The sequence below is a fragment of the Kogia breviceps genome, chromosome 10 (genome assembly GCF_026419965.1).
Source record: "Kogia breviceps isolate mKogBre1 chromosome 10, mKogBre1 haplotype 1, whole genome shotgun sequence".
Taxonomy (NCBI): Eukaryota; Metazoa; Chordata; class Mammalia; order Artiodactyla; family Physeteridae; genus Kogia; species Kogia breviceps.
This window is the reverse complement of record NC_081319.1, coordinates 37,414,488-37,437,129: the sequence shown is the minus strand read 5'-3', so window position 1 is coordinate 37,437,129 and position 22,642 is coordinate 37,414,488. Positions and strand designations below refer to the sequence as shown.

The window sequence follows — 22,642 nt, the reverse complement described above, 5'->3', positions numbered from 1 at the left end:
CATGTGTCTTGGTTCTTTTTTGGGGGGTGGGAGGGGAGGTTAGGGTAAGGAGGGTAGGAGATGGGAAGGGAAATTTTAAGATATCTCAGACCCCATAGCTGCTGGTGAATAAATCCTGGGTAGATGGTGAATTGACCAAGGAAAGAAAGTTAGGCTTGACCAAGGTTTACACTAAACAACTATGTTTTCAGGAAATGGCCTCTCAGGAAGATCAGGGAATCCTGTGACTGGATAGTTAGTGATGGTGAGACTCATTCCACAGTGCTTGAAATTTAGGATCATGGAGTTTGCAATTGGGAAGTAAGTGTCCCCAAATTTGGAGCTGTGTCCTCCTGGGATGACCTTAGGGACAGGCTCTCTATGCTGACTAGTGAAGCTGTGTGTAGGTGGCTGCTGGGTTGAGGGAAAAGACTGTTGATTTCCTATTGGGAAATGGCTTCCTCAACCTATCAGGTGATCATTGTGGGCCTAGTGTCTGCTACCTCCATCCTCTTTGAAGGAACATGGAGGAGCCCTTCCTCTGTAGGAGACTTAAATCGTCTTAAAAGAATACATCAGTCATTCTGGGTCTCTTCCGGGGGCGGGGGGGCATCTAGGCGTTAAGCATAAACACTGGTTGTCTTCATATTGTCTTTTTCCCCCCTGCTGCTAAGACCTTGCTGGGCAGTTCTTTATGATGAACAAACCCTGTCTGGCTTTAGAGCTTTACCACCTACCCATGGGTCCCTCCTCACTGGGCAGCTGCTGTACCTGCCTCTTCCAAGCCCTGGAGGCAGCTTAGCCAGCTCACCCCTAGTAGTAGCTGCTTGCTTCTGCAACTCTTCTGACCAGCCTGTTTCCATTGTTGGGGAGTCTTAGCACACTCTGGCATATTATCCCCAGAGAAGAGACAAGGAGATGGCTGATGGGGGTGTGTGTGCGTGTGTGTGTGTTTGTTTGTGCACTGTTCAGTTACACCAAAAGTGGAACTTAGAGAGCTTGCTTTCTGTATTTTCATAAGCACCCTGTCAGACACTTAACTCTCCTACTCATAGAAGCCTTAGACCTACAATTTAGCTATGCAAATTATTTTAATAATTTAAAAACAGCAGTTCCAACCAGTGCTTTCTCTTTCAGATGCATCCCAAGAATGAATGATGAAGGGACTCAGTTGGAGTGGGCTCTCAGATTGAGGCTGGTTAATGGGAGTAAGTTAGCCTGGATCTCTGATTTGCAGAGCACACTCACAACCTGGGTTACAACTGATGCCTCTAAGGCTCTGGAGCACTGGGATCCCAGAAATTGTGTGTGTGTGTGTGTGTGTGTGTGTGTGTAAGGAAGGGGATTTCTGTGTTCACCTCTAGGAAATCACAGCAGCAAGCTCTGAGAATCCAGAAACTATCCCAGCAAGGAACTGAAACCAGTCACTGGAGGGATGGGCTTTTGAAGGTACCGGCAAGTGAATGGGTGTTCTGAGTGGCGGCATGTGCCTGCTCTCTACCCAGTGGTTCCATGGGCTGGGTCTTGCTTCAACTCAGGAGAGGCCATAGTTTTGGGAGGCTGACCTGGCTAGACAAGATTTTCTTTGATATGTGCAGCTTATATTGTGTAAGGGGGTAGGGCTGGGATCATGGGAAATTAAGAGTGCTACTGGTTCCATGGTCTGTTTCGTTGTTTTTTTTTTTATTGAACCTGAAAATACTTCTCTGACTTTTCTGCCGTCTCTTTCTGAGTGCTGGTAGGCAAGCGTGCATGCACACCAAACATAAGCATATGTGTGAGGGTAGCAGGAAATGTCTCAGAGCCCAAGAACCATGTTTTACAGTTTCTTGGATCAGAAACACTTGCTGGTGATGTTCACGCACCGTCCAGGCCTGAGTAAGGGAAGGATGGTGGTAAGAGGGAGGGCAGACGATCAGGTCTAGGTATCTTCCCTCACTACTGTCTTCCATAGAATGTTTTCAAGGGTCTTTCAAGCCCCATCTGTCTGGTTTAGCCTAAATCCTCAGCCTAGGGAATATAGTACAATTTAATAATTCAGGAATACCATTTGTAATAATGCTTGATTTCCTTTTCTCAGTATCTTTGTAGATAAAAATTCAACAGAGACAGATTAGCCATTTAATTGAGAAAGTAAGTGAACCATGTTGGATCCAGATATTTTTCTTCAGATTAGATATCTGCAAAGTTTTTACGCCCTTGAGTTATGCTTCTTAAGCATCTATCTTAAGCATCTTTTGACTTAAGGATGTCTCTGGTCCTTGGAACTCTATTCGCTAGGAATTAGTGTGTGGAATCACTATATACTTGTGATTCACAACTAAATATGAAAATTTCCCACTCCAGGACATGAAGCAAATCGTTGGGGTAATATTTTGCTGATAGGTTGAAATGCTCAACCAAACTTTAGCAGTCTGGGTAGGACTTGTCACTCCCAAAGCACTCAGCAGAGCAAGGCTCTCTGCTTGTCTGTTCATGCCTGGCATTACTCTGGAACTGAGTCCTCATCCCATGGGGAAGGTCTTCTGGGGCTTTACATTCCTTGTTCCTAGTGTTCCTGGCCATGACCCCCTTGTGCTTCCCAGTTCCCTGTGACTCCACAGAAGACCAGTCTCTCCTTTCTGAGCCATGGCCTCCTATGCACCCAGCTCAGTGACTCTTCCCCCATCAAAACTCCTGAGAGAAGAGCTCCTTCCCCCATTAGTTCCCCAAGAGACTTTCTGGCTCTCTGCTGACTGTTCCCAAGAAATCCACACCTCAAGGTCTGCCTGAGAAGGCTATGCTCTCCATCAGTCACCTTCAGACTCTATTTCCCTCCTACTGACCCTTCTCTGCTGTCCTGTGTATTCCACTGTGACCCCTTAATGTCTGTTCTGTGCCACTGGCTTGGCCGTAGGCCTTTTATGAATACCCGAGTCTTACGATGAACTTCCTGAGCAGGCAGTGTCCAACTTATTTGCTCTTCAGGGACCTTAGTCTGCTCCTTTCCTCTCTCAGAGGTCTATTTGATATAGTAATCTAGTGCATTGGAGAGAGGTAGCTAGACAGGCTGCAGAGTCTGTAGGGCTGGGGGCTGGGAGTGATTTGGGTACTCTCTGTTACCACTACTGGGATAATATTCAGAAAAGAGGGGACCTCATACTGTGACCTGACCCAGGGCCCTCCCCTGGAAGAGAGCTCAGCCCAGGTGTGTGTGTGTGTGTGTGTGTGTGTGTGTGTGTGTGTGTGTGTGTGTGTGTGTGTGTGTGTGTGTGTGTGTGATAGAGTGTATGGGTGCACACGCATGCTCTTGTGAACTTGGGTGTAAACTGTTATCTGGTTGTGTTACTCAGGGTGGGCTGGGGACTCACCAGAAGAATCCCCTCAGCCCACCCAAGACTGTTTTTTTCCTGTACCCTCTCCAGAGGGGTCAGGGAAGGGGGTCCAGGTGGGTTGAGGGGGTCACAATGGATAACCACTAAGGCCACACTGCTGCCAGGAGGAGTGGGGTGGGGGAGAGATGAGGTGGCCCCAGGGACCTGGCACCTGGCTTTGGTTTTCCATCTTCTTTCTTCAGGACACCCCCTGAGGCCTGGGACCTGCGCCTGGCTTTGAGGAACATCTGTAGCTGGGTGTTCCAGCTGCTGGTGTGATCATGGGCTTCCCTCCTCTCTCAGCAGGGCAGGTGCTCCTGCCCCAGAGACTGGGCAACTGGCTGTTTCTATGACGTATTTATTTTTACTTGTGTTTCATGTCACTTTTTTAAAAAAGCAAACAGAACAATTGTAAGTCAGTATAACTGCCTATCAGTTTATTTCTCTTTTTGTAAAATAAAATTTAAACTGAAGAAGGCAGTGTTGTTTGATCAGGGAATTGTCTGAACAGCTGTTTGGTTGGGTGGTGGTGAAAGGGATATAACTTAGAGCATAGTGGATGCTGAGATGGCACCTGTGAAGGTGGGGGGTGGGAACAGAGGGCAGACTGCTGGCAGGCTCTTTTTATGCAGTGGGGTTCATTAGGCATTGTCTGCCTTTGCTCACCTGAAGAGGACCGCATTTCCTGGCTCTAGAGGAAACAGCGAAGCTGACTCAGAGTGGCTTGAGGCTAGCTGGTCCCTCAGTCATGGCAAGTCCTGCAGGGGCAGCCCTAACTAGGCTGTGAGTGGCCAGGGATTGGGCACAGCATCAGTGCCTTCAGAGGGGGGGAGATGGCTGGTGGCAGGGTTTGCAGAGCATCTTACATTGCATGTGTGTTCTCCATTTGTCATCTGAATTAGAGGATCTAACCACTGCCTCAGAGAACTAACAAGGGCTTTGGAGCATGAAGAGGTAGGGAAGGAGGGGATGGTCTATGCTTTAGTTTCCCAAGTTTGGGGAAACATTCTCTGGAATTTACTAAGGGAGAGTTAAAGTGCTCTCCCTTAGTAAATGTAGGAATTCTTTGGACAGGGGAAGGCAGGAGGAGACAAAGGCCAAGTCAGGGCTCATGAGAGAATATGTGCTATTGGGAGATAGGACTGGGAGTGGAGCATGGGTGAGGCAGATGGCTAGGTGATCAGCTCTGCTCAGACTTGCTGCAAGGGGTAGTGGAAAGTGCATGGGCTACTGCCTCCTGATGACTAGTGGAGGCCTTGCAGGGATCCGGCGGAGGACAGGGCTTGCTTTGTTGGGAGCAGCCTGCAAAGAAGCCTGGGAGGCTGATGGCCTGCAGCCCCAGTCACAGGCCAACTCTACTTTCACCACAGAGGTGCTGAAGCTCCTAAGGCACACCCTGAACTCTGACGTGGGGCTCTGGAGTTCCCCAACCAAGCTAAAGTAAGTGAGCAGACAGGACAAGTTATGAAAGGGCAGCTCCAGACAGCAGTTTCAGAAGCTCATAGCTTCTGAGAAGCAGAACTGACCATACAGAGGCTGTCTCTGAGGGTACTGGCCCTTCCTCGTCTCACAGGAAATGCTTCCAAGTGTATAATCCTGTTGCCTGGGGCACCCAAAGGGTTTGATCACGTGACTGATATTCATCAGCAAAACAACTGCCATGACCGTGCCAGCCCAGCCCTGAGTGCCTCTGAGGAGTCAGCTACCCATTCCGCTAGTTGGCCCAGAGCCCTGTGGGTGAGGTTCAATCTTCCCTGCCTGTGGGCAGAACAAATGTGAAGCAGAATGAAAGGAAACCAGCTACAAGTGCCTCTGTGTGTCCAGTCTGCCCTTTGCTAGTACAGTAATGGGATCCACAAAAAGATGATTCACCTCCCAAACATCAATCCTCTATGTGAGGAGCACCAAAGTAGCTCTTGGCCCCGCCTGTCTTGTAGCCAATCTTACGGAGCATAGTTGTCACCTCCCTCATCCCCTCCACTGCAAGACTGGGCCTCTCAAGAGGGCGAGGTTTTATCTTAGGGGCCCGAGAAGAGTGCTTTGCTGTTTCTAGATCCTCAGAAATACGAGCTGAAGATTGAACCTGTCTTCAACGAACTTACAGTTGACTTGGGGGTTGGTTATCTAGAATACTTAAGCTAGAAGGGCAGACCTGCCTCCCACAGCCGCGTCTAGGGCACTGAGGGAGGATCCTGGAAGGGGGGCGTTTCCCCGGTGAGCTCCAGGAGGGCGGGGCCTTGGTTTTGTTCACTTGGTATCCGCAGCTCCTAGAACTGTACTAGCAGGGAGCGGTACTCAATAAATGTTGGATGGATGTATGATCACCCCTGTGCTCCGTTTGCGGGGGGGGGGGGGGGGCGGGAAGGGGGAGGTAAGGGTGGAGTGTTGGAGGTAGGAAGCTGATATTTGCGCTGTCCGGAGATTGGATCCCGCTTCTTCCCTGAACCTCAGCTGTAAAACGGGAGCAAGTGGCCCTGCCTTGCCCGGTTCCCAGGTCTGTCGCGAGGCCTCAGTGAGAGAAAGTAGCAGTAACTAGGGTGGTACAAATGCCAGACTTTTACTGCCGTGCTGCACTTTCCAAGCCTCTTCAAACGACCTTCTCCAGTGCCGCCTTCCGGGACCCCACACTGCCTTTCTACTTCCCCTCATGCCTGGGGTGCTCTCGACAACTCAGAAGTTAAGAGATTATTCCTAAATCACCGTCTGCAACCCAGTAGTTTGTGGGAGGCACGAAGGTACGGGGCAGGCTCGGCCCCTGACAGGCTCGGCCCCTGACAGGCTCGGCCCCTGACAGGCTCACGTTTGTTGCCCTGGATACGGGGCGGAGCAGGCCTCTGCCCATCGGGTCCCGCGCGCACGCGCCCACGGCCACGGCCACGTCCTGCCGCGAGAGGGGGCGGAGCGAGCGGGCGCGGCGGGCGCGCGCAGGCTCCGCGGCTGAGCCTCGAGCCGCGTGCGCTGATCGGCGTTCGCGGCGGGCGGCAGCTGAGGTGAGGGCCGGGCCGGGGAGGTGTTCACGCCGGGGCTGCTCCACGCGCGCCGAGGGCCAGGGACCTCCGTCCGCCCGGGCGCAACCTCAGGGCCCCCGGCGGCCCAGCCGCTCTTTGCATCTCGTCTCTCCCACAGCTCGCCCCGGCCGGTCCAAGGGCCCAAACGCGACCTTGGACCAGCCTACCATCCCGGATCACCCTCTTCCTCGGCCACGGGTGCTGGGCACGCCCGGAAGCATGGGAGCAGGGGCGGGCGAGGGGGTGGGGAGCACGAAGACTGAGGCCAGAACCGTACTTTAACTCCGCCCCCGGCTCCTGAGGCCGCGCTTCGAAGCGTTGCCTGCAAACTTTTAACTTCCTTTAAGTTGCAGAGGTGCCTGAGACCCCGTGAGGTCGTGGCTGAAAAGAAAAGGGCTGGGTAAATAGGCGAGGCGAGGATGGGGGCTGGAAGCCGAGAGTGGAGGTAGCGTCCCGACCTTCCCGCGCAGGCCCCGCAGGCTCCACGTCTTCCCGCGTCCCCCGCGTGCCAAAGTTTTGCCTGCATTGGGCCCTTTAAGGGCGAGGCCAGCTGCCGTGGCGCACGTGAGCACCCTCGGGAAGCCAGCAAGAGGCAGCCCGCCCAGAAGCTCCGCCTGGGGCTCTAACCTGAGGAGAAACCGAGGCCCGAGAGGGGTCACAACCTGCCCAGGGTCAGCGGCAGGGGCTGTGTCAGGGCCAGGTGGCTGGAGCACTCCAGGAAGAGGGCTCTCCAAGAACAGGGATATATGAGCAGGGGTCTAGTGAAGAACTAACATTTTTGAGGCGGAATTTGGCTTCTGATTTCCCTAAGGGGTCTGAGGACATGGTGGAAGGTGCAACCTTGTGGCCGGGAGAGAGTTCTTGTAGAGGCCCCTGTGGGCTTTCCCTAAAAAGAGATCAGTCAGGGCAGGGTACCTGGCTCAGTGGTTATTTTCTTTCTGCCCCCAGCCCTGGAGCACTTGGAGCATTTGGTCCCTGCCGTGCTGGATGCCATGAGTTGCTAAAATTGAGCCTGGATTTAGAGGTGAGCTTCCCCAGCCCTTCTCCTTCCCTTTCTCTTGAGTAAAGGGGAAATTTCCATTGCCCTGCCTCCTTCCTGGGCTGACCAAAGCTCTGCGGCCCCCAGGTACCTTTCACCCCTCTTTTGAGCAGTTCAGGAGGTGAGAGGAAGAGAAAGGTGGGAACTAAGCTCCTTTCAGGAGATAGGGAGTGTGCAGCTGAGAGGATGGGGGTACGTCACAGTGAGGGCTGGTCACTCCCAAGATGAGTGGGAGACTTAGATGCTGAGAGCTTCCAGCTGAGAGCCTTGGGTTCAGAGATGTCCAACATGGATTAAATGCTTGGGCTTTTCTGGAAGTCCTGTTCCCAGGGAGGAGGGAGAAAGTGGAAGTGGGGGCCTAGAATCAGACTATTGGGATTCCCATTGCCTGCATTTTGTCCAGGTGGCTCTATTTAGTAGTACCTTTGTGACCTTGGGCAAGCCTCTTAATCTCTAACCACTTGTTTTCCGATCCATACCCACCTGGTTTTGAGGATTAATGAAGTAGCTGTGTTTCAACGTTTAGACAGTGCCTAGCATATAGTAAGTACTCAGTGAAAGATTTATCATCAAAGAAAACAGGAGTGAAACTAACTGGAGGCAAGTTGAGTAGGACAGGGAATGCGTCCAAAACAAGCGCAGCTTGGGGGCAGGAACAGGGGTCGGTGAGAAGACCAGTGTGAGACACCTCAAGGTCATGATGCCAAAGGTTTAGAAGTTTACTTTGCGTTTTTTGTGAGACAAACACTGTGTGCACATTGACTCCAAAGACAGTTTTTCAGCAAAAAAATTTGATACCCAGAACCCACAGGGAACAAATTATTCCATACAGCTGTTTTCCATAGGGCCGACATGTTGATTTTCAGCTTTTAAAATTTTAAGTACTTGGGGTGAGAATGTTCCTCCAATGGGTCAGATGCTTCCATTCCTCTTTAGTTTTTTTTTTTTTTGCAGTACGCGGGCCCCTCACTGCTGTGGCCCCTCCCGTTGTGGAGCACAGGCTCCGGATGCGCAGGCTCAGCGGCCATGGCTCACGGGCCCAGCCGCTCCGCGGCATGTGGGATCTTCCCGGACCGGGGCACGAACCCGCGTCCCCTGCATCGGCAGGCGGACTCCCAACCACTGCGCCACCAGGGAAGCCCTTTCCATTCCTCTTTAAATAGTCTTCTCTGTGGTGTGATTTTTTTTTTTTTTTCCTGGGTGACGCAGGTCAAGCCTTCTGTGTAAGAGAGTTAGTCTTCTGGCCCCAAGTTTCATGGAGTTCCGGGCAGTCTGTCTTGAATGGCTCATACACCAACCTATATGTTGTGTCCCTAGGCCTGCTCTTTGAGAGCTTCTCTGCTTTTTATTTTTTTCTCCCTTGAAACAAGTATCTTTATTGCTTGTACCATGCAAATAGCAAATAGGGGAAACAGGGAAAGGCCATTGAGGAAGAGGGAGAATTGTCAGATAAATGACATACACAAAAAGGAAAAAAGACACCCCCGCCCCGCCCCAGCATACCTACCTCAGGATGGCTTCCTGTAAACTACCTAGTACAGGAGGTCAGGTGGGGAGATCAGAACCACAAAAACTGAATTCCAAACATCTGGAGATGTTGGGGAAAAGGGAAGGAAGGGGGAGGGACAGGGCAGCAAGTGGACCCCAGGTATGGCTCCCTGCCAGGCTAGCACCCCTCCACCATGGGATGAAATGCTCCAGCCATGGGTAACTCTCACCGCCACCTGTTGTGTCTCCACTTCTAGCAGTCTTTTCCTTGCTGTTTCTAATCTACGGACTGGAAAAGTGAGATGAAGCTTGTTAGCACCGGTAGCTCTGCTCAAGTCTGGGAAGCATAGTGCTGGACTTTGTTCTGCCTGCTCAGGCTATTTTAACCTCGTCTCTCCTTTGGTTCTGGATGGGTGAGCTTGTTGGAAAGCAGTATTTCGCGGGCCAGATGTGCTTAGCAAAGGAGAGCTTTCTACAAGAGTCCCTTCCTGTGACACATTTTCCCCCCTGATGTTTTGTTCCTCATGGTTTCCCTGTTTTTAAATAAGTGTTTGGGCCCTGTGCTTGCCCGTCCTCCCTCTGGCAGTGGCCCGTGAGGCTTGGGGAGACTGGGCAGGCAGTGTGCTCAGTTGTGGTAAGGAAGAGGCAATGTGGGGAAAAGGCAGCTGGCTGACGTCTGGCCCATCAGGGGCAGCTGGTCAGGGCCAGTAGTATATCCCTGGCTGACTCATTCCTGTGCCCCTCTATGACTCAGCTACCCCAGGTGTGACCAAGGCTGCCAGCTGACAGAGCTGCTCTGAGAGCCTCAACAGTTGTGATTAAGAAATAAAGAGGCTTGTAGCTTCAGTCATCCTTTGTAACTCCCTTCTAGGTCACTCTGTGTGTAAACACCTCTGGCTCCTGCCTCTCCCTCATCAGAGCACCCAAGGCAGGGCTGAGGTTGGGCCAGAACTGGCTGACGGGAATGTGGGCACGTTGGTCAGACAGGCTACCAGCCACCTCTTCCTTCTGTCTCCTTTGCAGCTGCCTTGAGGTGCAGCGTGGGGGGCACAGAGCCATGTCGGACCTGCTACTCCTGGGCCTGATTGGGGGCCTGACTCTGCTGCTGCTGCTGACGCTGCTGGCCTTTGCTGGGTACTCAGGGCTGCTGGCCAGGGTGGCATTGAGTGCTGGCTCACCCCCTATCCGCAACGTCACCGTGGCCTACAAGTTCCACGTGGGGCCCTATGGTGAGACTGGGCGGCTTTTCACAGAGAGCTGCAGTGTCTCCCCCAAGCTCCGCTCCGTTGCCATCTACTATGACAACCCCCGCATGGTAAGGAGCCTCCTGGGCCCTGGCTGGGGTTCTACCCCATGGACAGACATGGGGCAGGGCTTGTTGGGCAAGGGGTGTTTTGGTTTCTGAGGAGGGGTGGGAAAATCGTTGAGCTGGCTATGCACACCACCTCCTCTCTGAGCTTGAAGCTCCCTCCAGATTTAATCTGGACTTCTGTTCAAGACATCCACGTGCTGGCTTTCTACTTGTCCCTATCTAATTTTCCTGGCTTGTCTCTGCGCATGGACTTCTGAGTGAAGGGGGCCACACCACTGTGAGTCCCTAGCCTCTGAGGGGGCCTTAGTCTGTTGCCTCCTCTTCTCTCCCTCCCTCAGCCCCATTTGAAGCCAGCACTCTAAGACCAGGCCATTTCAGATGCTGCCCTCTCTTTGGGGTCGTATCATGTTTCTTTGCCTTCCCTCTTTCAGCTCTCATGCTGAAAGAAGGTGGAATCTTCCAACCATTGTGGTGGCCCCTCGCCCAGGGATAAGGCATTTCTTTGGACATCAAGCTGCCTGGTTGGGAGAGTGCTTTGGGGGCAGGTGGAGCCAGGTGAGCTGTCCAGAATGTCCAAGATGCTGGGGTCAGAGACTAACCTGACATCAGTGGCACCCTTTGGGCATATGGCTATATTTACAGCCTGTGGTGAATCAGGACTCCCAATGTGGCCTCCTGCCATGGCATGAGGTGGTGCTGCCCACAGCTGCATGGGCTGGCAGCTCTGCCAAGGGTTTTCCAGCCTACAGCTCTGAGCCTTGGCACACCAGGCATTGCGAATCCCCAGCTCTGGTTTTCTTGCCTGGAGAGCTCAAGTGGGCAAGACCTATAGCTTCCATACCATGTGCTGAACAGGCCTCAATGGGGTACTCAGCCGAAACAAGGGTTTGCTGACTCCCTCTCTGTGCCAGGTTCTGCTTGACACCTGCACTCTGGAGATGAACAGACATGGCCCTGCCCTCAGGAAGCTTTGTGTGGTTAGCAAGTCAGCCCTATACAGATGCATCTCCAGCAAGACACTGTGTTCGATGCTCACAGAACTTTGAGCGAGCTGTGGGTTTGCCTCAAGTCTGCCAGGGGGGCTCAGAGAGGAGGTCTTCTGTCATGAGTAGAATTTTGCTGTACTGGGAAGGGCCTCCTGGCTAAGGGCACTGCAAAGTGCAGGCCTGCAGATATCGGATGACAGAGGAAGTGTGGCAAGTGAACACGTGGTGGGCGGAGAAAGATGTAGAAGGGTTTGCTGGGCCAGGTGGTGGGAGGTACAGTAGGTTGGGAGGAAAGGTACAGCACAATTTGCCACCTTTGATTTAGGAAACTAAGCAGATGGCAGGTAGAGGAGGGAAGGAGACGAGGCAGGGGGCCTTTGAGGAGATTTGGCTGGGTCTGGGTGAGAGTTGATATGGCCTGGTTGAGGGATGAGTAGACTTTGAGGTTTTGAGGTCACATGGCTCAGAGATGGCACTAAGTGACAGTCAAGAACACTGGGCCCCAAGTGGGATGGGGCAGGCACTGGGCTATGGGAAGCTCCTAGACCAGATGCCAGGCCCCCACCCTTGCAGGGGTCTCTTGTGTAAGTCCCTGTCCCTCCTCTACCCTCCCCTGGTCCCTGCCCTTCCTTCCACATCTGACCCAGTTGGAACCCTCTGCAAGACCTCAGAGGGAGGGATGAGGGTTCTTGCAGCTGCCTCTTTCCTCACCGGCATGTCCTGTTCCAGAAGCAGTACATCGCCTCTTGGGGTCGAGGTGCTAATTCCAGAATGGGAAAGGGCCAAGGCAGCACGGTACCTTTGGGTCATTGCTGGAGGCTGGCTCAGGGAAGAGTGAGATAGAAGAATCCTGGCATGGGACACTCTCCCTATGGCCTCCTGACCCAGCCACCTCCAAGCAGCCCACTGTACAGCTCTCCTGGAGGTGTGGTAGACTGTCTGAGGTGGTGGGACTTGGGTTTCCAGGGTTGGCTGGGCACAGCCCGACTTTGATACCAGTCTGGGGGCCCATGGCCTGAGAGGACAGACTTGAGGTTAGCAGTCCTGGGTTATGATTCTGTCTCACCACTGTCCTGCTGTGTGATACTGGGCATACCACATACCCTCTCTGAGCCTCCATTTCCTCATCTGCAGAGTAATGTTAAAAATACCTACTTATAGGTAGGCTGGGAAGGGTTAAATTAAGTGACATAGGTGAGGCATTCACTCCAGTACCTTGCCCTCAAGAAGTTGTTGTAACAACAACAAAAAATGGGTGGAGGCTTCCCTGGTGGCGCAGTGGTTGAGAGTCCGCCTGCCGATGCAGGGGACACGGGTTCGTGCCCTGGTCCGGGAGGATCCCACATGCCGCGGAGCAACTAAGCCCGTGAGCCATGGCCGCTGGGCCTGCACGTCCGGAGCCTGTGCTCCGCGGCGGGAGAGGCCCGCATACCGCAAAAAAAAAAAAAAAATGGGTGGAAAAAACCCTCATGCTAATTAGGTGTGATGAAGCGTTGTTAGGCTGGGCACTCATAACCCAGGCTTCGACCCTAGGCCTGGCTGTGACCATCAGGTTGGCACAGAGAATGAATATATATGTCAAAGTGGCCCCTCTGATCCTGTCCATCCCAGTCCTGGGTCACTCTGGAAGAAACTTGTGTCCCTATTCAGAGCTGGGTCACACCCTGACACCTGCGATGGCTTACCTGCCTGGCAGAGATCATTAAAGGTTCAGGGAAGGGCTTCCCTGGTGGCGCAGTGGTTGAGAGTCCGCCTGCCGATGCAGGGGACACGGGTTCGTGCCCCGGTCCGGGAGGATCCCACCTGCCGCGGGGCGGCTGGGCCCGTGAGCCATGGCCGCTGAGCCTGTGCGTCCGGAGCCTGTGCTCCGCAATGGGAGAGGCCACAACAGTGAGAGGCCCACGTACCACAAAAAAATAAAATAAAATAAATAAATAAATAAACAAAGATAAAAAGGAATAAAAGGAGGAAGGGAATGAAGGAGGGAGAAAGGGAAGGAGAGGTGAAGGAGAGGAAGGGGGAGAGAAGGGAATGGAGGAAGAAGACAGGAGGGAGAGATGGCTGGAGAAAGAAAGGGACATTAAGAAAACAAAACAAAACAAAAAAAAAAAAAGGTTCAGGGAACCCTGGACCCCCAGGCTTTAGGTGCTCATGGCTATCACATACTATCTGGTCCATAAGGACCTGAAGCCTCTGGGTCCACACTGCTGATATTATAGAGGAGGAGACTAAGGAGCAGTTAGCAGGAGTTGCAGTACTATCTGAGTTTACTCATGCTTTTTAATTTTCATTTAGCAAATATTTGAGCACCCTGTCTGTGCCACTCTGTCCTGGGCACTGCTGCGTATTGGGGACCAAGGGGCCCAGCCCTCAGGCCGTCTCAGTGGGGGTGGGGGATGTCAGGGAAGCCTGAAGGACAGGCCTCTTCCAGTCCTGGGGAAGGCCAAGAAGCCAAGCTTTCTGTTCCCTAGCTGCCTCCTATAGCAGTGTCCAGCATGGGGCCCTGCATATTACGGTTCACAGAAGGAAGGGACAGGATGTAGGCTGAGCAGTGGAGTGTCCCATCCCCATTCCACCCTTCCCAGCACAGCACAACAGGAGCCAGAACCTGCTTCTCTGAGTGAGAGAGGAAGTGAGGCTATTTCAGGTTCTGTGAGTGGGGCAGTGAGTGACCAGGTGAGAGATGGCCATGTGCTGTGGGTGCCGCCCACCCCCGTGAGATGTAGACTGACAGCTCCCCAGCCACACCCCTTCCAGGCCTCAGGTGGACAGAAGGAGGCTGGTTCCTGAGAAAGGCCTGGTGAGGCTCCCCTGGTCTGGCTCTGGGCTCAGGAAGTGACACAGAAAATGGTACCAGCAAGGCAAGATTGTGGCGATTGCAGTGGACCATTTCATATGAGATGCTGCTTGAGCATATATCCTGGAGATACATATGTATGTCTGTATGTTACTTAGCCAGCCAGCCCTGTATTTTGGAGTTCTCATGGGATAAGCCTGTAAGATCTGGGCGAGTGGTTCTTGTAGTGCAGGAGGGAGGATTCCGTTCTTCATTCCTGAGGGCCTTGGTAGAGGTGAGGGGAAGGAAGGAAAGAGCATGTGGCAAAAAGTTGACAGACCCTGGTAGTGGCTCATAGGTGTCCCTCTCCTCTCCAGGACGCCACGTTCATGGAGTGTGGCCATTTCCTCTTTTTTTTTAAGTCAATGATTTTTAAAAAATATTTATTTGTTTGTTTGGCTGCACCGGGTCTTAGTTGCGGCACACAGGCTCCCAGTCTCAGCATTCGGGATCTAGTTCCCTGACCAGGGATTGAACCCGGGCCCCCTGCATTGGGAGTGCTGGGTCTTAACCACTGGACCACCAGGGAAGTCTCGTCATTTCCTCTTCTAAGTGCCAAGGGAAGGGGGTGATTCCAGAGTCAGTCAAGGATCTGTCCCCACCTCTCCACCCCACCTCCCTCAGCACACGCATACACATACACACAGATCCAGTTCTGTCCTACCCTTGTATAGTTCTGCCCTCTCTCTTCTGCTTGGAGAGTGATTTTTGCCTCCCCTCCTGGACCTAGTTCCTCTGGGAGCCTTGGGTGCTGGGAACGAGGTGGAGAGGACCCTAAGCACCTTATTTGATCCTAACCAGTTCTGGCCTGTGAACAGGCCCTAGTGGCTGGGCTGCTGTTGCCGTGCCCATGGGCCTGTCCTGTCATCTGCCAGCCTGGCCCTCCTCCTCCTGTCCCACCCTCTACTGCCCCCGCCTCAGCTGCTGTGTTTGGGTCTTAAGTAACCTGCCTGCTTGCCTGCCCTTGTGGGGAGCTTGGCTAAGGCCGGTGGGGCATGGCAGCCTGTTAAGCTCACCTGGGCAAGGCCTAGAAGGGGGTGCTGCCTCCAGGCATGGAGGGGTTTGGGGAGGGGACTGGTGGTGGTTGGGTACTGCCTTTAGTGAACTAGACCACACTGAAGTTTCTTTTGCCCCCTAGTCCACTGAGAATCAGTTTACAGTCACCACGTCTGCAGGGGCTGAGGCCAGTAAGAGTTTTCTGACGTAGGCCTGTGCTGTACTTCCCCTTCAGTATATGTGGGGATGGTGCCCCCTGCTCTCCCTGGAGGCACTGAGGTCACATGGAGCCTGGGAAGGGGTGGGGTGAGGGAATAAGATTTCCCAGGATTGAGCCCTCAAGGGCAATGGGAATGTGAGCTGAGCTGATGCTTCCTGGAGGCCCAGGCCATCGCCTACCCCACGTACCCCGTGATGATTTTCTGCTAGATGGAGTCTAGGTTTCTGCTCACAGCAGGTAACTGCGGGCTCCTGTGGAAAGGTGGGCTGGGTAGTCTGGCCAGGGAGGAGTCAAGGTATCCCTCTGGGTCTGGGATTGGTAGACAGTGCAGCTGTCCCAGTCATATTATGCAGGTTATGGACCTGGGGTGGCCCATTTCTAGTGAACGCAAAGGCTGGGTTTGGTCTGGGCTAGCTGACACCATTTTTTCTTCCTGGATCCTGGAATTTATTGATCTTGTCCAGTTTCCAGATTCAGTGAGGTCTTGGCCAGGCAGAGACCCTCTCTTCACTATGGCCTCACACAGCAGGGTCAGCAAGGTACTGCCAGGCCTCTCCGGAAGGGGCAGTAGGACCACCTTGTACCCGGAAGCTGTAGATTCCAAGCGGACTGTTCTCTTCTTAGAATGCTAGGACTCAAGAGGCCTCACAACCTGAAGGAGATAACTCTGGCATCTCCTAGCACTTTTGCTCTCAGGGAAGATTCTGGATGGGCCTGCCTTACTGAAATTGGTGGTGGGTCTGGCCACTGCCCTGTCTCCCTGGTATGGTTCCTTGCTGGTGCTAGTTCTGGTCCAGCTCTTGTTCTGGTCATAGGTACCCAGAGAAATGACTGATACGGGGAAGAAAGGGAGAAGGCAGATAGAACTGGAAGGCCCAGCCTGCCCTTCGAAGGTCAGGCCCAAATAAAGACAATTGTATTGAACTAAGGTGGGTGGGGTTTCTAGCCATCAAGACACTCCTTCTTTCTGGGCCCTTGACCATCTCAGTGGGCCATCCCTCTGGAGGTAGGCCTGGGCTCTCTTGGGAGCCCAGGAAAGCCTTCCCCTGCTCTGAGACCAGCCTTGCCACTCCTCAGCCTGTCTTAGGCCCTGTCCCATCTCTTCCTTGCTGGTGCCTGGTTCAGCTGTCTCCCAGCTCCCGCTTGGTATGGGGCTGCTTAGCAGGTGATGGGCTTGCTGGGTAACCTCCGAGTCTGCCTCTTAGCCACTTGGACAGGGGAAGGGGCAGGAAGTGTTCTCACTTCTGGAATTGAAAAGTTGTTCAGGCAGGCAGGAAGTCCCTGTGCCCAAGATCTCAGGAGCCCTGTCTCCTTATTAGCTGCTTCCCTCCCCCATGACAAGAGTTCCTCCTTTTTCAAGGTAGAGGAGAGGAGGTTTGCTCATGATGCAGAGCCTGTGCGAGCAGGTTTATGTATGCATGCCTGTACTATCGCTGAAGAACTTCTGTGCACAGAATCCTGGACCTTTCTGCCTAGAGGCCTGGAGTGCTGGGGAGAAGGAGGCCACCAGTTATAGTGCAGCGGAAGACCTGCTCCCTCTGGTGGGCATTTTGGGATCAGAGAGGAGGGGATGCTTAGTGAGGAGCAACAGAGGCTTTCAGGAGGGTTGAGCTGAGTCTTGAAGGATGGTTGAGTTTCCCAGGCAGAAAGGACTTTGCAGTAGGGTTACGAGGACACTCCAGGCAGAGGAAGTAGCCTACGCAAAGGGAGGAAGCATGGGAGGATGTGGCATGTTTGGGGAGCTGCAAATAGTTCTGTGTGGGGGTGTGGTGGGAGAGGAGGCGGGTAAGGCTGGCTGGCCAGAGCCCGGGTTTGTCTCTCCCTCTGCCACTCACATGATTAGTGGGCGCCTGCCCACCTGGGTCTTGGCCCCTACTCAGGCCTAGGGATGCAGAAAAGGAGTGCTAGATGAGTGTGTGGACAAATCCAGGCAGTGTGTTGTGTGGGCCACCCAGAGACAGCCTTGCATGCTGGCCTCGGGCGTTTCATCATAGAGGTGAATTGGGATCCATTGAGAGGTTCTAAGCAGGATGATCACAGGTGTTCTGGTGCCTTTGGGGGACTGAGAAGGATGTGGAGCTGGAAGGTCTGTGAGGGCTGCTGAGGTGATCAAGACCCTGGGACCCAAACCCAGGCAGGCCAGGTGTTGGAGAGGAGATTATCAGTTGACCTTCCATCCATTTCTTTGTTTAACCTATATTGAATGTTTCTTTTATATAGCATAGGTCACTAGGGTTAGTTAGGAACATGAAGATGGGCTTTGCCGCAGACACTGTCCCTTTGTCTGTCAGCAGGAGGCCTGCCAGAACCACCTGCCTTTCTGGCCATCCTCAAGTCTTGGGTGTGAATGGGGCAGTTGCACCATCTAGACACAAGAGGTGGTACTGCAGTGCTCTCCAGCGCCTCTGGGTAGGGTGGGAGGAGCGTGAGGTTGAGAGAAGTGACTGAGCTGCAAGGTTGACTTGATGTGGGTAAGAGTTTACAGCACAGTATTGGAGTCTGTGGGGGTTGCCATTGAGCCACCCTGAGAGACTCTCCAACAGGGTGTTTGGACCTGAAGGATGGGCAGAGAGGAGCTACATGTTCAGAGGTTTGGGTAGATGGGCATCCTGGGCCAATGGTTACTTGTTTGGCCAGTGTCATAGCTACTAATAACTGACAACAAGTGTGGAGTGTGGAGCACTTGCTGGACCATACTCAGTCCTCATGTGAAGTATCTTACAATTCTGTAAGTTGTTATCAAGGAACTGGGGCTTCAGGAAACCAAGGGACTCATCCAGAGCACAGGACTCAAGATTCACACCCAGGCCTGCCTCTCCTCAGAGTTGTGGTCCTGACCACTGCACCATATTGCCTGCCACGAAAGCTCTGAGTTGTGCTTAATGACATAGGATTCAAGGGGACCAGGGCTGCAGAGAGTGGGAGGTGACCCTCAGGGACTACACAGAGGTGGGAGTCAGAAAGGCAGAGCAGGCCTGAGACACCCCTGGGGGATTGTTGACAGGATTTGGAAAGGGCCAATGGGAGGGCAGAGACAGGTAAAATTCACTTCACGGTACTGGGAAAGTAGGCTGAGGAGAAGAGCAAGTGGAGGTAGAAGGAGTTTAAATTTAGGGGTCAGTGGCCCCTGAGTAGGGCCTTCAGATTGAGGAAAACCTGGGATGGAGAGCAAAAGGTCTGTGGTAAGTCTCTTGGGTTTAGGAAGAGATACCCCTGGGGGCTGGTACAGATTCAGGTGGCAGGAGGTGAGACAAACTGGGACCCCTTGATACCAGAAGGAAAAGCAAGTGCTGGCCCTTTCAGACCTGGAGTCAGGCCTAGGAAGTGTTGGAGACTCACATAGGAACCCTTACCTGGCTGGGGTTTGTGGGAGGGAGGGGAGCAGAGAGAAGTGAAGTGTAGGTACTAGGGGTCCAGGGAGACTTAGGGGGAACCAGCAGTCTCAGCCAAGAAGGGGCTTGGGAAGTGGGGCAGGGTTTAGGATAGGGTGTGGGTTTGAGAGGAGGGATTGAGGCCCTGGTGATGATGGCTGGCCCTGCCTAAGAGCCTGGGGAAGATGATCTCACACAGTTTGATCAGCACCCCAGAGTTCAGTTCTGCTTCCTGACCAGCCCTTCTGTGGCCCCTCCACAGCCAGCAGGGGCCTGCCCTGTGCAATGGAGGGATGGAGAGTCCTGCAGCGGGATGCCACAGGCCGGGTTTCAGCAGGAAATTGTCATCTCCATTATGGTGTCTGGAGCTGCGTGGCTTGTTGGAGCTAGTGGTTCTGCCAGGCCCAAGCTGGCACAGAAGCCAGGAAGCAGGAGGTCTGTGGGCCTCCCTCCTTTGCCCAACCCTGACACCCCTGCTCTGCTTCCCCAGGTGCCCCCTGAGAAGTGCCGCTGTGCGGTGGGCAGCATTCTGAGTGAAGGTGAGGAGTCACCCTCCCCTGAGCTCATCCAACTCTATCAGAAATATGGCTTCAAGGTGTTCTCTTTCCCGGCACCCAGCCATGTGGTGATGGCCACCTTCCCCTACACCACACCCCTGTCCATCTGGCTGGCTACCCACCGTGTCCATCCTGCCCTGGACGCCTACATCAAGGTGAGACATAAGTCTGGTGTGTGTGTCAGGGGGCAGCCAGTCCTTTGAGTGGGTGCTGGGGAGGCCTGCCTAGCCTGGGAGGAAAAGGCCGTTTGGGGAGGGCAGCACCTCATGGAGCAGGTGCCTGTGGAGCTAGGAAGATGGGCAGAGGCTGCTGGCATTTCTTCCATACACCCGAGACCTCTTGGGCCCCAAGCATCTCCCAGGAGTACGGGTAGTTTGTTCAGAAACCCAGTCTTGTCATTGAAGCTCTGACTTGCAACAAAGCCATCCTTAGTGCTCAGCCCCCACTCCAGACCCACCCTGTCCCTATCCTGCTGGACCCTGCAGAGCAAGGGCCCTGAGACAAACTTTCCCTGTTGTAAATTACTCCTCCTCTAAAACATTTTGTAAACTTGGGTGCTAGGGAAATGACCCCAGTTTGGGCTTGGAAGTGATTGTTTATTCATCTGTTCAACCTGTATTTATTGAGTGTCTGTGCTAAGTGCTATGCTGGATGCGGTGTGAGATATTGGTGCATGAAACAGGCATTTACAGTGAGGTGTGGAGATAGGTAATGACGTCAAATAAAAACGGGGTACATGCTAGGAAAGTACAGGGTGAGAAAAGGCGGGGAACCAAGTGCACAGAGTGGTCAGGGACAGCCTCTCGGAGAGGGTAACCTCTCAGGCAAAATCCTAGAAGAGCCCTTGGAGGGGCGGTAAGAATGTTCTAGGCAGAGCTAGGGCGAGGAGTATGGGTTTGATCTAAAGGCAGTGGGAAGTCACTGCAGAGTTCCAGCCAGTATCCGAGCTGCGCCTGTGCAAGATGGGCTCTGCTGTCATTGGGAAGGGTAGGGCTGGACCGTGGCTCATGGGGGGCGGGTGGAGGTGCTTTGAAGCTGTTATGAATCCTGCCATGCATGGTGGCAGCTTGGGCTGGGGCAGTAGCTGTAGAGATGCAGACAAGGGTGGAGACTGACAGTTTGTTTTGGAGGTAGAACTGATGGATTTGTGGATGGGTTGGATGATGGGAAGGGGAAGGAGTGGGAGGAGTCACAGGTTGCAGTCCCCTCTGGGCAGGGCAGGTGGGTGAGCGTGTAGTGGTGCTTTCTAGTGAGGTATGGAGGGCGGAGGGAGGAACTGGTTTGGGGGGCCAGCTCTGTGGGCTGTGTCGGGGGATCTGCCTGAGGGACATCTTAGTTGGGGTGTGGAGTCCACAGTGATGGGTGTAGTCTGGAGTTAGAGAGGATTGGTCTGGTGAATATGTTTGGTGACATGAGCCTATTGACAGTATTTGCCCTGGAGGATGGCTGAGGCAGCAAAGTGTACAGAGGGCATGGCCAGTGTGGCTGGGATCAGGGAACAGGAGAAAAAAGTTAGCAAGAATGTGAACTTGGCGGTTTTGGAAGAACCTGCTAGCTTGTTCTCCAGAGCAGCTTGGGAAAAGAGACAGGGCCTTGGTGATGGAAATGGGAGCTCAGACATGTCCTGGTTAAGTGTCTGGTATCAGAGCTTGGGAATGAATAAATGGGGCCCTGGGTCACCAGCTGTGGCCTTTGTGGGCAGAGACAGGAAGAAGAAACAGGAGGACTGTTGTGGTAGGGAAGGGGCATGGGGAGGATGGAGGAGGATTTCCTTTGTGAGCTAGAGGTTGGCAGCCAGAAGGGTGCTGGGCGTGAGTTCGGGCCGGAGGCTAAGGGGCAGGGTGAGGCAGGAGGTGGGGGAGCTGGCTGGTGTTGAGGGCAGGAAGAGAGACATCAGTGCCTAAGGCCTGCTCAGCATTTCACCCAAGGAAGGGCTGGTGTGTGGTGTCTCTGGTCCTGTCTGTGTCATCCTCAGCTTCTGGAGGAGCACCCCTGGGAAGAGACTTTCTGGGTTCCAGACCTCAGAACAGGACATGTGGTGTGGTGGCGAGCAACTCAGCCACCACAGCCTTTTCTTGGCTTCAGGGGTTTATTTTTAGACACCTTTGTCCAAATTTCCTGGCCCCTGACAGCTTCACAAGTTGCCTGGTTTTGACGTCACCTCTTTGATGAAAGCCCTTCCTCCTACCTCCTCCCGTGGGAGCCTGTCAGCTGTGCTCTGGGCTTGATTTTCTTGGGGTTGGGGCTGCAGCAGGGGGCGTACCATCCTCTGTCCTGCCTATGATGAGGAAGCCTGACAGGTGCGGGGCAATGCAAGGGGCTTCTCAGGGATGTCTGCGAGGCGTGCTGTGTGGGCTTGACCACCAGCTGGGAGAGTGAGACAGATGCCGGGTTGCCCTCAGTAGAGGCATGGCCCAGGTGCTCTGCTGGTTTTGGGGGTGGGGAACAAACCCAGGTGAAAGATGAGGAAGGGGCTGGTTCTCTCTGTTGGTCTCAGCCTGCAGTGGACAGGGGGTGGCCCTGTGCCTCTCTTGGCCTAGGTGACAGAAGAAAATGTAAGGCTCACTCTCACACCTGCCCTCTTCCCCACTGCCCTGAGACCAGAGAAGAGGCTGCTAATGAGACTCTGAGCGCTTCTGACTCTCCCAACCCTGACAGCTGGCTGCCTTTAACCGTGTGTGCGTGCATGTATGTACATGTTACGTACATGTGCGTGTGTCTTTTTTTCTCCACCCCACTGGTTTCTCTCTGGATCTGAGGCTGGGTCTGCTGTGGAGTTGCTTCAAACGCAGTGACAGCAGCCCGTCGGCTTTCTATTTCAGGAGGGGTGAGGGAGGCAGTAGCCAAGAGGAGGGAAGGGAGGGCTTGGCAGCCTCACCTGCTTCCCCAGAGGCTGGGGCGAGGGGTGGAGGTGAATGATCTCAGAGCTTTGGATGAGGGAGGTGGAGAGCAGCTGCTGTTCCGGCAGTGGCAGATGTCTGAGCCCGGGACAAGATTGGTCTCATGGGACAGCAAGGTCCTGGGGGTTCTCTGTGAGGAACCCAAAGACAAGCATTTGTCAGGGCTCTTGTGGGGATTCTGGAAGGATGGCTGGATCCCAGCTTTGTGGTCTGTGTGGCAGCCCCTGGCTCTCTGGCCAGGCTTCCCCAGCTTGGCAGCCTGGCAAGCTATAGGGGATAGAACTCTGCCTTCCTCCACGTAAACCACTGGGGGCCCCAGGCCAAGCACTCTGGGACAACATGTGTGTGAGGGGTCCCTGGGTTCTGTGTGACTATTCGTCTGTGTGGAAGATGCCCCAGCTTTGTCAAGCTGCTCCACCAGGGTCCAAGGAGTTAGCCTCCAGGGCAAGAGGAGACCACTCCCTGAGCCCCAGGAAGGGGTTTCTTCTGGCAGCTGAAGGAGGGAACTGAGCTTCCTTGAAATTGCAAGGCCACAGAGGAGGTGGGGCCCAGATGTCAGCCCAGAACAATAGGCAAAGGCCTCAAAATTCACCACAA

General features: G+C 53.7%; 1 protein-coding gene across 2 annotated transcripts in view; it reads left to right on the top strand.

Annotated features, from left to right (window-relative positions):
- The first annotated feature begins 6,188 nt into the window (after positions 1-6,188).
- TEX264 (testis expressed 264, ER-phagy receptor) overlaps positions 6,189-22,642 on the top strand; it is a 29,960-nt gene continuing 13,506 nt past the window's right edge. Inside the window, exons 1-4 of one of the 2 annotated variants that reach the window (XM_059075295.2) lie at positions 6,189-6,322; positions 7,289-7,364; positions 9,891-10,182; positions 19,079-19,300. In XM_059075295.2, coding sequence (XP_058931278.1) covers positions 9,925-10,182; positions 19,079-19,300 — 480 coding nt within the window. In that variant the 5' untranslated portion in view covers positions 6,189-6,322; positions 7,289-7,364; positions 9,891-9,924. The remainder of the gene's footprint in view (positions 6,323-7,288; positions 7,365-9,890; positions 10,183-19,078; positions 19,301-22,642) is intronic. The other variant, XM_059075300.2, reaches the window with a different exon arrangement.